This window comes from Macaca thibetana, chromosome 14, assembly GCF_024542745.1.
Source record: "Macaca thibetana thibetana isolate TM-01 chromosome 14, ASM2454274v1, whole genome shotgun sequence".
Lineage (NCBI taxonomy): Eukaryota > Metazoa > Chordata > Mammalia > Primates > Cercopithecidae > Macaca > Macaca thibetana.
In genome coordinates this window covers 104,061,297-104,076,731 of record NC_065591.1, presented here as the reverse complement: position 1 = coordinate 104,076,731, position 15,435 = coordinate 104,061,297, and the positions used below count along the sequence as shown (strand labels likewise).

Below are 15,435 nucleotides of genomic sequence, written 5' to 3'. Positions count from 1 at the left end.
TTCACTTCAGCCTGGGCAATAGTGAGACCCTGTCTCAAAAAAATAAATAAATACACACACACACACACACACAACGTGACAACTTTGGACCACCAGACTCCCTTCTCCTCCCTGAGTTTGTTTTAGTTGCTGTTCGTCGTTCTTTTTTTTATTGTTGTTGCTGCTGTTTCCTGACTTTCTTAAATTAATTCTGTGAAGTCTGTATTCTTTATCATGTGTAACTGCCAAAGTCTCTGTTCTATTTGCTTATTGACCAGCTAATAAATAGAGATTTTTTTTTAATTTCTTGAACTAATAACTCTGGAACCAACAAGTCCCCCAGTCTTTGCCAAGCACTTCTGCATGTGTGTTTTGGGGCATGCCTTCAATGATCAGATAGGCAGTTTACAGCTCTGCCTTAGCCTTCACTTCTTACTTGTGCAGAGCCTCAAGGTCAGCCAGAGGTGAGAGATTAGGGGCTTCTCAGGTCTTTCCTGGGAATGTGTGTAGCCCTGCACATGCACATGGCTTTTTAGATTCCCAGGGATTTGTCTAAGCTTTTCAAACCCCCTACAGACATCTCATTCCTCCGGGGTTTATTTTACATTTTTTACTCAGCCTTTTGTTAGTCCCAACTGGAATCACTGCCTCAGAACGTTACAATGTTGAAAAATTCCAACTGATTATTTTTGACAAACATCTTAGCAATATAGCTGTTCACACAGAGGATGTTCTGAGTCAGGTCACATAAAGAAAAGCCCGGAGGACGAAACTTTACAGGCAACTTCCAAAAAGGTCACAAAGTGACAGTTCTCTGGGGATGAGGCTTTTTGGGAAGCTCCAAACCTGTTCTGTTTCCTTCCATAGGCTGCTAGTTTGCTAATCTTCACAGTTACCATAGCTGCAAAGGCCCTCATGGAAGTGGCGTGAAGTGAGTGTGACCAGGGCTACTTGATATGCCATAACGCTCATTGTTCTTAATGATATTCAACCATTTTTCTTAAATAAATGCTCCCAGATTGTTGCAAGGATTTGGTTAACTTCCAAAATTCTGGAAAACTTATTTTGACCATTTTTTGCTAGTGTTCTCACTGTTTTAATGAAGGAGTTGATTTTTCAGAGGTATTTATGCCACCATTCTGTCAGTGTTTCTCTTGAAGGAACACATAGTAAATATTATCTTGATTCTAATCTACATTTTGTTTCTTTCTACTCACAAACTTGCATATTTCTTTCCTCTTCTTCAGTGAGTAAGTCATAAAATTCAGAAAGGAGATGTGAAAAAGCATATTTTCTGATTTGTGTGTGTGTGTGTGTGTGCTATGGTGTTATGGAAGAATGTATCAGGAACAAGGTAAACCTAAGCTGTTTCTTTCCAAATAAATATAAATAATATATAAGTAGATGTAAGTCCAGAAGCAGAGTCTTTCTCATTCTATGCTAGTCACTAAATGAATTGGGGATTGGAGACTTCTCTGATTAAGGAAGGATGGAAGAGGGTATGTAATCCAGGAAAAGAGGGTTTTTGTGCCTGGGTTTCCTGCAGTGAGAAGAGCGGAACTTCTCAACGGACCAGGTATGTAATGATTACACAACTCTGAATTTCACTTGCTGGTATTTACGTCTTCTCAATGGCTTTCTTCAAACAGCAGATGCTGAAATGAGAGGTGTAAAAAAACCATATTCAGGACATTCCCCTTCCTAAGCAAAACTGCAATTTGCAAAATCGTCGGTGACAGGTAATGGTGACTGGTGATTCATTACTGATGATGTCTTGGGCCAAATTCCAGAAGCCAATGTATATTCAGAAGGGGCAGGGAGAAGATCTGCACATATGACTTCACCCAGAAGCCCTGGCATATAAACAAGAGGTGCGTCAGTTTTACCCATTACCAGGCCTAGCACTTTCCAAACAGATTGAGACCATGGCAGTCCTCCATGCCATGCTGCTGCAGCCACTGAAGATGTTTCCGTGCCTCAGTCTGCAGCTTTCTTCTGCCACCTTTATAAGGTACAGTAACACCTGCTTCACCTTTGATGAATATTACACCATCACCCTAGACATCAAGGCCAGTTCACATATCTACGAAAGCAATGCAGTCTATTCTGGTGAGTAGAAGCCATGCTCTCTGCTGTACTTTGTTCCCTGAGGGAAATTAACCAGAATTTCAGAACACACTCCTCTATCGTTACTCGCAATTATACAAAACATGTGTCTTCTGAACCCAATGGGAAGGGAAGGAAGAGAAAGAATGAGAATTAAGGGAGTGGGTTGGGGGGGGTGGCTATTTCTGCATGTTCCTTGTGAACTCAAGCCACAGGAGTGAGAAAGCCCTAACCCCAGAGTCACTGAGTCCCGGTAAGAGCATGCTTGGGGTAAATCCTCTGACTTAAATAAAATGGGCACTTTTATCATTTTAAGGGATAATCATTGCATTCCAGTGTGTAATCTTTTCTCTTTTTGTTTTTGTTTTTCTGGAGACAGAGTCTCACTTCATCACCCAGGCTGGAATGTAATGGTACAATTTCAGCTCACTGCAACCTCCGCCTCCTGGGTTCAAGCAATTCTCGTACCCCAGCCTCCCAAGTAGCTGGGATTACAGGTGCGCACCACCACACCTGGCTAATTTTTTGTATTTTTAGTAGAGATGGGACTTCTCCATGTTGACCAGGCTAGTCTTGAACTCCTGGCTTCAAGTGATCCACCCACCTCAGTCACTAAAAGTGCTGGAATTACAGGTGTGAGCCACCGCACCCAGCCTCCAGTGTGTAATCTTTTCATATCTATTTGACAAAATGATGCTGCTGGGGATAACTGTATACTGCATTTAGTCCGTGGGTGAAAAAAATCTAATAAACTATACAGGGGAAGTATTACTAACCCACTTTATGTATGAGAAGCCTGAGGCCAAGGGAAATTAAATGACCTGCCCAGAGTCTCCCTTCTAGTAAGTCATAGAACTGGCTCTTGAATCTTAGTCTGTTCATTCTTAATCCAATACTTTTCTTAGAGGTGTCCAGTAGATATTTTTTATATATCCCTTTTCGAATCAGTCAAACCTAAAAGTCAAGGAATATGCTTTCTAATTAGTTTCATAATAATAACACTTCATATGGTGTTTACACGTAATAGTGACCTATTAGGGAGATACCATTATCATTTCCATTTTGTAGATGAGAAACAGAGACAGATGCTAAGTGACTCTTGCTCAGGTCCCGGAGCTACTTAAATGGTGAAGCTAAGATATGAACCAGCATTCCAGCTTCAGAGACCCTGCCTTTAACCACTGTATACTCTTCCTTACAGTAATGAGAGCTAACACTTCTTACGATGTGCTGGGCATGTTTTAGGAGTAGATGCTGTTATCATTTTACAGACAAGAACTGAGGCACAGAGAAGTTACAAATTTACACTAATAAGTAACCTAGCTATGATTTGAATCTAAATAGCACAGCCAAAACTCGTACAGCTTTTTGTCCAGCCAGGCTGTCCAGCTTCAGAACCTGTCTTCTTATCTACTGTGTTATCCTGCCTTTCTTAAAAGTCTAACTAACTTTTGCAAAGACCACCAGGGTGATCTCCACACTCACAGTCTAGGTCTCAGACTTTAGCAGGTGAACAATCATGGCATGACTCACGCACTCACCTTGCTTATCTTTTGTCTTACTTTTAAATGAGGAATGACACTATGTGCTCCAGTTGTGATGGGGCCAGCTACATCCCACTCCCTCAGGCAGTCGATATTGTCCTGACAGGGCAGGGAGGATAATCTTGTAATTCAAGATGAGCACAGGTGGACGGACATATGTGCAACCTGGGGGAGAGCCTGAGGGGTCAGAGGCACTACTGCAAAAGAGATCACAAGCCTCTGGCATTTAAGATAAAAGATTTTATCTTAAATCTTTAAGGTGAAAGATTTTGCTAATGCAACGGAAGAAAGAGAAATCTATCACTGAGCACGGTGGCTCACACCTGTAATCTCAGCGATTTGGGAGGTCAAGGCAGGCAAATTGCTTGAACTCAAGAGTTCAAGACCAGACTGGGCAACATGGCGAAACGTAGTCTTTACAAAAATCACAAAAATTAGCCAGACGTGGTGATGCGTGCCTGTGATCCCAGCTACTCAGGAGACTGAGGTGGGAGGACGGCTTAAACCCGAGAGGTGGAAGTTGCAGTGAGCTGAGACCACGTCACTGCACTCCAGCCTAGGTGACAGAGCAAGACTCCATCTCAAAACAAAAAAAAGAAACCTATCATGTGAAGATGCTATGGAGGGGAGACATGGGAGCCTTCTGAAAGTAGAAAGACAGGAGAAAGATGAGTCAACGTGATCCACTGGGGTGAAGGGGATCACAGCAGCCACAGAGGCGTCAGGGAACAGGGAAAGGGAACGGGGAAAGAGGAGAAGAACTAAGGTTCCTTGAATGCCTACTTATGCCATGTACCCCCAAACTTTATCCAATTCCATTTTAAAATAAATGTGCTGTGAAAGCTCCGTGGCAAATTGACTCATGATACAAATGATTTAAGTCGAGGGTCTAAATCCTCACCCACGGAGATGTGAATTGCCAGATCCCACCCCCGTGGTTACACAGCAGGCTCCACGATTGCCTTGTAGGTGTTATTGCCAGAACTCAGGACTTCTGGGGACTCTGAGTAAACGGCCATTCAGGCCAATTGCTTTTCCTTATTTTGATTTTGAAATTCTTTTAAACTCTGGGGCTATGTCAACATTGGTAAATCGTGTATAAATGGCTTGGCAGGTCCCAAGAGACAACTGCAGCTCAAGCAACATCTTAGAACAGGTTTCCTGGGTCTGTTTTGGTATCAGTGAAAGAAACCCTTAATACAGTGACATTTACACTAAGACTGCGCTGAGCAACCATCTGCCTTTTTTTAAAAAAACAAAAACAAAACTTCTGTGGGCAAGAGGGATGTGATTTGCTTGCTTTTCTTGCTAAACTTTAAGCCTTAAGGGCACTATACAACATTGGATGCATGACTTTTAAAATCAACCAATGAGTAGTTACTTAGGGCCCTCCAGAGGCACAACACTGGGCTGTCCAGATACCAACACAGATGAAACCACAGCATGCAGCACAAAGTAGAATATGATTAAGAACTCAACAGAAAAAAAAGAAAAAAAGAAAAAAGAAGAAAAGAAAAAAAAGAATGAGAGTTAAACAGGGATAAATCGGTCCAGAGGTGGGACATCAGCAAGCTGTTGGAGTGGAAGAGGGGATGTGATGTATGACGAGAGGGAAGGAAGGCTTTCAGGCAGGCTGCCAAAGGTGAGCAAGGATCAGGGGCAGGTGCATTTGCAGAAAAAGGGAAAGCCTGGCTGCCTTTAGAGTGGGAATACAAACAGCAGGCTGAGGCTAGGTTCTTACAGTCCAAAAACATGTGTTGGACACTGTAATCAACACACCAGAGGCAGAAATATAAAAGCAGAAATGTTGACATGCTCTAGAAGGAAGGACCCTTTGAAGGTTTGAACAGGAGTGTGTTCTGATGGACGTGCTGCATAAGGAAGTCTGGTCTGGCTGCAGCATGTTGCAAGGCCACCTAAAGGAGAAGAACCTAAGGCCAGAAATCCAGAAAATGTGGGTGCCTAAGAGGGAAGAAAGAGGACTTAAACCTCTTTAAGGGGAAGGGGAAAAGCAGGACAGGGCACACCTGTGCAGAGCTCACACTGACGATTGCCTGGATGACACCGTCTCCGCTCACCTTCTACTGCACCTGACGCACAGATCTAGAACAGCTGTCAGGTGCTCACTGAGCAAGCCGAGGTCTGTGGGATCTGCATCACCCGACCGTGACCGGCAAAACTAACAACTAGAACACAGAACTGTAGTGTGCATGTAGTCACATAATAACAATTGCAACGTATCCAGTACTCCCCAAGTCTTAAAATCTTCACATTCTTCTCTTTATTCTCCAGGACCTTTCAAGATAGGTATCACGATCTCAGATAATGAAGGATAACGTCATTATCCCCAGACCTAGAGCCAGGCCAGGTGCAAAGTGGGCACGCAAGAAGTATTTATGGAGTGAATGATGAACAATAAGGAAGCCGAGGCTCGGAGGTGAAATGACTTGCTCCTAAGTGTTAGAGTCAGAATTCAGATCCAGGACTGTCTGATCCTTTTGCGTTACATGATCAATTTGCTTCACTTTGTTAAGGAGAAGCCTTAAAGAAATTTTCCGTGGCTGAAAGGGCCCAGGAAAGAACAATAGCCTAGCATTGAGGAATTCACTCAGAAGAGATCTCCTAAGGGAAGAAATGGAGAGACAGATATTTTCTTTAAATGCCCTCTCCATTATATATCCCAAGGCTGAAATTAACAAGTGGAATTAACAAGTTACTTGGGGTAACCCTCTAATGAGTTAGGGCCCCTGTGGCTCAAAGGCACTCCTTCCCACACCCTAACAACAGAGACCAAGAGAATCAGCATTTCTGGAACCACAAAAAGGGTTTTGCTTTTACTTGGCCCACCTGGCCTTTCCACACGCATCAGCCTCTTCCGTCCCCACACTCCGCCTGAGAAGGTGACCAAGCAGACTTGTCTTCTCATCTGAGAAATGGGCCCTGGCTCAAAGAGGTAGACATTCACTCCCAGAATCTCACCCCTCGTGTGCAGCAAAACCAGAGCTGGGTATAGGTTTTCTTTTGTCTGCCTTTTACTGTAGAAAATTTGCAAAACACCAAAAAGCACTAGAAAGAAAATAAAAATCATCCACAATCCCACTACCAAGAAATCACCACAATTAATAATCTTCATGTATTTCCTTCCAGACTTTCAACTTCTTTTACAAAAGTGAGACCGCATTCTGTGTACATATTCTTTGTAACTTTCTTGTTCCACGCTTTGTTTTGATGTCACCGCCCGCATCCCTTGAGCTTGGCTCACAGGGAACAGACGGCTGATTGTGTCTTCACCATTTCACCCAGAATTCGTTTCCGTGAATGACAGCGTCTATGCTGTGGTCAGGAAAGCCTTGGACAAGAACGGTGACTCAGTGGGCCTCTGGCAAAGAGCGGATGAAGATTGCTACAGCAACTCCACGTTTTACGTGAATGATCAATACATGACAGTCTTAGAGGCACAGTGGCAAGCTCCTAAATCTGAGAACATAACTGAAGTGGAGATACAGTAAGAACCTAGCTTGCTTTGCTTTGGGCTTTAATTTTCATACTGGGTTTATGCAGTTTTACACTAAGCAAGGAAGACTTAAAATACAATCCAGATGTGATGTGCAGTACTCAGCAGCCACATTTCATTACCGTCTCACAATGCTCTACCACACTTTCCATCTATAGGAGCTTGCAGACACACACATTCACATACACATTCACACACACACCACACACCACACACACACTCACACCACATACACACCACACACACACCACACACACACCACACACACCTCACACACATACCACACACACCACACATACCACACACACACCACACACACACATACCACACGCACCCCACACACCCCACACACACACCCCACACACACCTCACATTTACACCACACGCACGCACATACCGCACACACCACACATACCACACACACCACACTCACATACATATCACACACACCACACATACCACACACACCACATACATACCACACACACACAAACATACCACACACACCCTACACACACCTCACACCACACACATACATACCGCACACACCACACATACTACACACACCACACTCACATACATATCACACGCACCACACACACCACACACACCAAACACCTCACACAAGCTCGCAGCACACACACACCACACACACACCACACACATACATACCACACACACCACACACACACCGCACACACCTCACACGCTCACAGCACACACACATACACACCACACAAACACCACAAACACACACCACATACACCACACACAACACATACATACCACACACATACCACACACACAGCATACACCACACTCATACCACACACATACATACCACATGCACCACACACACCACATGCCACACACACGCCACATATACCTACCACAAACACCATACACACACCACACATACACCACACACACCACACACACACAACCACCCACATATACATACCTCACACACCACATACACCACACACAGGCCACACACACTCACACCACACACACATACATACCACATGCACCACTCACACCACACACACCCCACACGACACACACACACCATTCACACCACACACGTACATAACACACACCACCACACACACACCACACACAATACACAACACACACACTCACCACACACAACACACACATACATACCACACACACCACAGACACCACACACACACACCACCCACACGTACATACCACATACACCACACACACACCACACACACTTGCACCACACACACATACATACCACATGCACCACACACCACACACCCCACACACACCACACACGACACACACACACCATTCACACCACACACGTACATAACACACACCACCACACACACACCACACACCACACAATACACAACACACACACTCACCACACAACACACACATACATACCACACACACACACCAGACACCACACACATACTACACACACATACTACACACACACCACACACACCACACTCAATACACAACACACACACACACCACACACACACCACACATACATACTACACACACACCACACACACCACACTCAATACACAACACACACACCACACACACCACACACATACATACCACACACACACACCACAGACACCACACACACACCACACACACATACATACTACACACACACCACACACACCACACACCACATGCACAACACATACACACCACACACATACATATCACACAGACCACACACAACACATACACACCACATACCACACACACACAAACACCACACACACACCACACATACCACACACACCACACACAACACACACAGCACACACACCACACACACACGTACACACCACATACACACATACCACACACAACACACCACACTTTCATACCACACACACCATGCACATGTGCATACCACACACAAGTACATACCATACACACACCATAGAGGTACCGCACACACACCCCACACATACACCACACACACCATACAAATACCACACACACACACACACACACACACACCACACACACACCACACACCACCCCCAGACACGTTACTCACACACTACACACCACACACATACCATATACACACACTACACACGTATCTTACAGACACGCACACACCAGACCACATTCCCACACATACCTCGTTTCTACACACACACACACACACACACACACACACACACTTATGCTCAACATCCTCAGAAAGAACTGAGCACCCTCTTTGTTTCATATTCCTACGTTCAAACTGGAGAACCGTTTTTTAAAACATGGCTTCATTTTGGAAATGGCTCGCTAACAGAAAGTGTGATGATTGCAAAATAAAACTGTCTTGCTAGTGTCACACGAAATGGACACACTCAGCTTCTGAGGTAAGGTCACCTGGAATCGCATTACACTTAAACAACAAATCTTCCTCCCAAATAGGATCTGTCTTTAGGTTTACTTTAGGAAACACATGCTGGGAAGTACTTAAAGCTTTCAGATTCCATTCTGTACTGAAAGGGCCAGTCTGACCCTCAGGCTGTGTCAGCTTGAACAGCCATGTCTCTGTGGAAGCTGGTAATGATGACGATGCTGTCGAACCACGCTGCCCTCTCCCTCCACGCACTGGGCCTGGTCAGACCTAACTGGCTTTGGAGGAGGGACTATTGTGCCCACAGAGTGACTGCAAGAGTAGAACCCATGGGAGCTACTACAATCCAGCCTCCCAGTGACAGCAGTTGCTTAGAAGCCAGCCAAGGCCAATTAGGGCAAGGGCTTTCTTTTCATCTCACGTCATAAAGCCTCCACATTCCAAGCAACAAGAGATGAAAGACCAAACAATGACCATCTGCAAGAGAAACGGCCCAATCCCACTGACAGTGTGCTCTCCAGACCTCTCCTAACTTCCACACCCGCGATAACACGCTGGCCTCCCTGCTCGTTTATACCACGTTACATGGCCTTGATCAGCGAGGCTGAGTCAAGGGGAGTGGAGCCCCACATATTATGGGGGATGCAGAAAGCAGGGGACCCCACAGTGGTGGGCTGGGCACAAAAGGGATGGGAAGAGGTCCCTACTCATGGACTGTTACAATGAGGTTAGGGAGGTGAGGTTAGGGAGGCAAGGCCTATACAGAGATAATGACAGGTTAAACACTTCCTCAAGAAACCATTCCCTGAACTCCCAAATCAAATAGAAGCTCCCAGTTATACACCCTTAGAATTTCTTCCCCTTCATCACAGTGTACATCACAGATCAATTCTTACCTAGGTAACTGATCATCTGTTTAAAATCTGTCCCTCTGAAGACACTGTAAGTGCCCTGAGGGTGAAAACCAGGCTGTCTTGCTCAAACACTGCCCCCTCAGCACCAGGCACAGTGACTGACATGAGGTGTCCTTTCATTAATGATCTAACACAGGTATGAACAAGGGACTCATGTAATAATGGGTTTATTGATAGGATAACAGACCAAGTGGTACCGGTCGTTTAGCAAACATAAAGCACCTATGTATGATATGTCAGGCACTGTTGACAACAGAACCTGCCTTATGAAGTTGGTCCTCCCATGGGGACAGAGGCTCCTAGCAAGTCAGTGCAACACAGTGTCATGCCTAGCTTAGTGACAATAGGGGAAAACAACTTCATAGAGGTTACCATTGAGTCTATGAGCAGATTGACCAGGAGAGGTATTACAGGCAGAGGGACTGGCTCAAACAAAGACCAGAGGTACGTGTACCAGCCTGTGGGCAGTCAGGGTGGTGACGTTGGTGGGTGTGTGGGAATGGGGGAGGCTATCTGGAAGTTGACCAAGATCGTGGAGGATCTTACCAATAAAAAGCAGACCAGTATTTAATGATCTGCTCATTATGCCATACAGAAAGTAAGCACAAAAAGAATTAAGAGGCTGGGAAGTCAGAAATGTGAGCTGAACTTGTGAATTCCGCATGAGGTCCTCACCATTCTCTCTCAATGATTTGCCCTCCACAGAGCTTCCTCTGTCCAGACCAGAGCCCTGACTATACTTTCTACTCTAACAGAAAAAGGTGACTTCCTCTGTAGCCCATTTGCAAATCTGGCAGTGAACTCAATCAGCCTGGAAAATTACCTTGTGAGCTCCCTAGAAAAGAGGGTCTTCTTACCACGCATCACTCAGCTATCTATCAGCTGACTCTCCCTGCACCTTGAGACCTATAGAAGATTTGCCCAACCTGTTGTCCCATGCCCTTTGGAAAACAAAAACCCTCCCCCAAGATGTCTGCAAATTCCCAGGGTCCTTATATTCTCAGGGTCATCTGTGTCTCCAAATGCCGCTTCCATAGGAGCTGTTTTTGTTCAATACCACACAGACACAATGTGAAAACATCTTCCTCAGTTTCCACAAATAACTCCCACTCACACAAAGCCTTCATGGATACAGTAGACTTTAACCAAAGGGTTTTTAAGGGATTGGGGGTAGAGGCTGGGGCGTTGTACAAAGAAGGATTGATAACATAGAAATAGCAATAATGTCTGTAGTTCTTAAAGTGGCCTTTGGCCACCACCACTCCACTAGGAATTTCCACAGCTTTTCACAGGCTGTCGCCCCCAGCTTCGCACCTCCCTGAGTTTCCTTGCCTGTCTTCTTCCCTGTTCCCTTTCTTTTCTCTAACCTCCCTCTAAGGAGCTATATATAACAAATTTAAAGCTGGGCACGGTGGCTCACACCTGTAATCCCAACACTTTGGGAGGCCAAGGCGGAAGGATCCCTTGAGCCCAGGAGCTCAAGACCAACCTGGGCAACACAGTGAGACTTTGTCTCTATTTGATTTTTTTTTTTTTTAATTGAGAAGGAGTCTCACTCTGTTGCCCAGGCTAGAGTGCAGTAGTGCAATCTCAGCTCACTGCAACTTCTGCCTCCCAGGTTCAAGCGATTCCCCTGCTTCAGCCTCCCAAGTATGAGCCACCACGCCTGGCTAATTTTTATATTTTTAGTGGAGATGGGGTTTCACCATGTTGGCCAGACTTGTCTTGAACTCCTGACCTCAAGCGATCCACCTACCTCAGCCTCCCAAAGTGCTGGGATTACATGCGTCAGCCGCCACACCTGGCCTAATTTTTTTTTTTTTTTAATTTACAAAAACGTTCAAGAAAGGAGATTCAGAAAAATAGGTAACTTGTCTAAGGCCACACAGAAAGTAAATGGCCAAAAGAAGACTCCTATTCCATATCATATTTTTTCCACTTTTCTTAGACTTACATCAAAACTGTATCTTGTTTTTTTAAATACAAGATTCAACCAAGAACAAGAAACATTAGACTTTCTCACTGTCCAACAATGGGTGGTCCTCATGAGCCCCCAGACACTGAAAGACACGTAGCATGCTGCCTGTTTTCCCGCCGGTTACGCATTGCAAAATGTGTTCAAAGGGAGAATTATATTCAACAACAAATTGTAAAGTGATTGTGCCTAATGAAACTATTATACGAATGTCTTAACTGTTTCCTTGGTGGATTTCCCTCTGCAAGAAAACAGATAGTAGCTTTTTCCTCAAGGCCATTGTCAGGATGAACCCTTGTGTAAATGTTACTGGACAAAGGGGGTCTTGATCCAGATCCCAATAGAGGGTTTTTGGATCTCACACAGGAAGGAATTCAAGGTGAGTGGCAGCGTGTGGTGAAAAGAGATAGTTTACTGAAAGCTACTCCATTACAGAGCAGGGTGTTCTCAGAAAGCAGATGGAGGAACACTGTCTCTAAGTTTTTCTTGTAGAGGGGCTTTGTCTATGTAAAGACAAAACTAAGCTGTGCCTGTGTGTGGATGGGCTGATGGCATGACAAAATTTATTACTTTATTGATGTAAAGAAAACTATCCCTGACATTTTAGTGTGTAAGTCCATCAAAGCATAACTATAATTATCTTGAAAGCATATATTGTTAAGGGTATTGGGACATCTGGACTTTCTGCTGTTATACAAGTGTGTCCTTGTTGGTATATTCGGTCTGTTTCCTCAACTGTAAACATCTTAGGACCATGGGCTGTGACTGGCAAGGAATGTGCTTGCTAGTTTCAAGACATAGTTGACTTTTAAATGGTGTCACTCTGACTTTCCTAAGCTCCTGCTTCCCTGACATAAATGCCAAAAAGGAAAAAAAAAAAAAAAAAAGGTTTGTTTCTAGCCAAGACTTGTTAGCTCCAGGCTAATAAAATCCAGTTTAAAAAAAAGAAGAAGAAAGTAGTTGCATTCCAACTCTCTGGGTTAGTGGGATGCCAGAGAAACATTTGGCCTGGGGAAATGCTAAAGAAGATTAGACAATGCTACGTTACTGGAAAGCACCCTCCAGGCAGGAAGAAGACTCCACAGGCCGGAGTCGACTCCTGGACATTCCCCTTCTTCCTCTTCCTGTTTTTGTTGTTGTTGTTGTTGTTGTTGTTGTTGTTGTTGTTTTGTTTGTTTGTTTTTGAGACAGTCTCACTCTCTCACCCAGACTGGAATGCATTAGCACAACCTCGGTTCACTGCAACCTCCGCCTCCCAGGTTCAAGCGATTCTCCTGCCTCAGCCTCCCCAGTAGCTAGGATTACAGGCCCCTGTCACCACACCGGGCTAATTTTTGTACACTTAGTAGAGACAGGTTTCACCATGTTGGCCATAAGGTTGAACCCCTGACCTCAAGTGATCCACCCACCTCAGCCTCCCAAAGTGCTGGGATTACAGATGCCTGGTCTCTTCCTCTTCCTTATAGACCCCGCTACGGTCCACTCAGAGTCTTGGAGGTATTCCCGCCAACCTCCAGTTTGTCCAGGATCAGACAACCCCTCAGGACTATGGGCCTGGCTTTCTCTGCTTCTCTGCAAGTTAACCCCAGAGAACCAACGTGTGATCAGGTCCCTTCATATAAAACTTACCAGTGCCTCAGAAATCACAGAAAGAGTCGGGGCTTTGGACTGGGCACCTTTCCACTAACTTTAAAGCAGGGATGGCTGTCCTGAGGTCTGGATGGGATCTAGTTCTTACAAGCCCTTGAAATTAGCAAGAAGAAAATAAAATTGTGCCATTCTGGATCATATCTGCACTGATTAACCTCATCTATTAAAGACAATATTACATGCAGGAGGAGACTACCCACCCCAACAACAAATGCAGCAGTTGTATAAATTCAGTAGGTCTCCACCTCATCTCATAGAATTATGCAGACCGTAAGGGTAGAAAGTGTTTCTTCCTTATTTTTGTTACTTAACCCTCTGTTTAACCCCCAGCTTTCCCCCTCCTCTGAAAACACTGGCACTGGAGAAGGGTTGACTGAATTTTGCTCATGAATCTGGCTCTAGCATTCCATCAGATTGGCCTCCTTTCTCAAGTGCCCACCCAGCACCCAACAGAGGTTCCGATGCCATTTTCCAGTGCCAACCACACCCTCAACCGCCTTTCCAGTGTCAACCTTAACCTTAGCCGCCAAGATTCCCCAGAGCTCAGCCTTGAAGCCTTTCTTCTTGATTACGCCCAAGAGTATCAGACTCGAAAGCTTGGTCAACCGAGTCTTCAGCAGCCCCATCACAGATGCCATTTATATCCTGCTTGCTTTCTCACCAGCACACTTCTCTTCTAAAGGGAATCTAGGGAAACAATTGTTTCTGCCTCCACTGCAATCTCCTACATTCAGTTCCAAGCCGGTGCTGGGAACCGAATGTGTGTAAATGAAGGCTTTACATTCTCAAATGTGCAACTCTGCTGCCATGGTTTCAGACCAAAACGAAGATCTGGAGGCACTCATTGGTAGGCTTGGGTCACACAGATGTTCATCTGGATCTTTCAGGACAGATATTACACTTTTTGTAAATATTTAGATCTGGCCAGAACGTAGTCACCTAGAGTTCTCCCTATCGGTTGAACAGGTTGGCAGCCAATTCCGCAGCCAATCTCAACTTTAGTTCACTGCCAAATGATTCCCCTGCACCCTCTGAGTTTCTGTGGGAAGAATCTTTCCTTGCTTTCAAGATGATCTCAGATTTCTGACCAAACCCACTCAGGTTACAAGGAACTTCTGTGACTCATGTGACTCAAGAAAGAAAGGAGAAAGGAGAAATAGCTCTGAGGCTGCTGACAGCTTCCCATTTGTCCACACCAGTAGATTTTGAAGGGCAAGAGAATAGGAATGAACCATGTCTGAGCAGCCAATATAGAAAAAATCTATGCTATAAAAACACTTCTGTCACAACAAATAAATTATACTTTAAACAAGAATAATGAATGTGTTCCATTCAAATATAAATCTCTAATGAGTAGGTTAAAATACAGATAATTTTGTCGAATT

At 44.7% G+C, this 15,435-nt stretch overlaps 2 protein-coding genes across 47 annotated transcripts in view; both read left to right on the top strand.

Moving 5' to 3' along the window:
- TIMM8B (translocase of inner mitochondrial membrane 8 homolog B) overlaps positions 1–15,435 on the top strand; it is a 1,180,384-nt gene that overhangs the window by 1,009,785 nt on the left and 155,164 nt on the right. For 2 of the 46 annotated variants that reach the window (XM_050757820.1, XM_050757805.1), the window contains exon 1: positions 2,256–2,260. The exons of 42 other annotated variants lie outside the window; for them this stretch is intronic. The gene's annotated coding sequence lies outside the window, so the exon portion shown is untranslated. Of the gene's footprint in view, positions 1–2,255; positions 2,261–11,592; positions 11,597–15,435 lie in introns of those variants that run through there. 2 more of the 46 variants (XM_050757810.1, XM_050757795.1) reach the window with 1 other exon arrangement.
- On the top strand, positions 1,639–14,730 carry PLET1 (placenta expressed transcript 1). The gene is given in 5 exon segments (XM_050757828.1): positions 1,639–2,088; positions 6,933–7,134; positions 11,131–11,186; positions 14,556–14,699; positions 14,702–14,730. Coding segments are annotated over 5 exon segments (615 nt in total). The 5' UTR covers positions 1,639–1,904.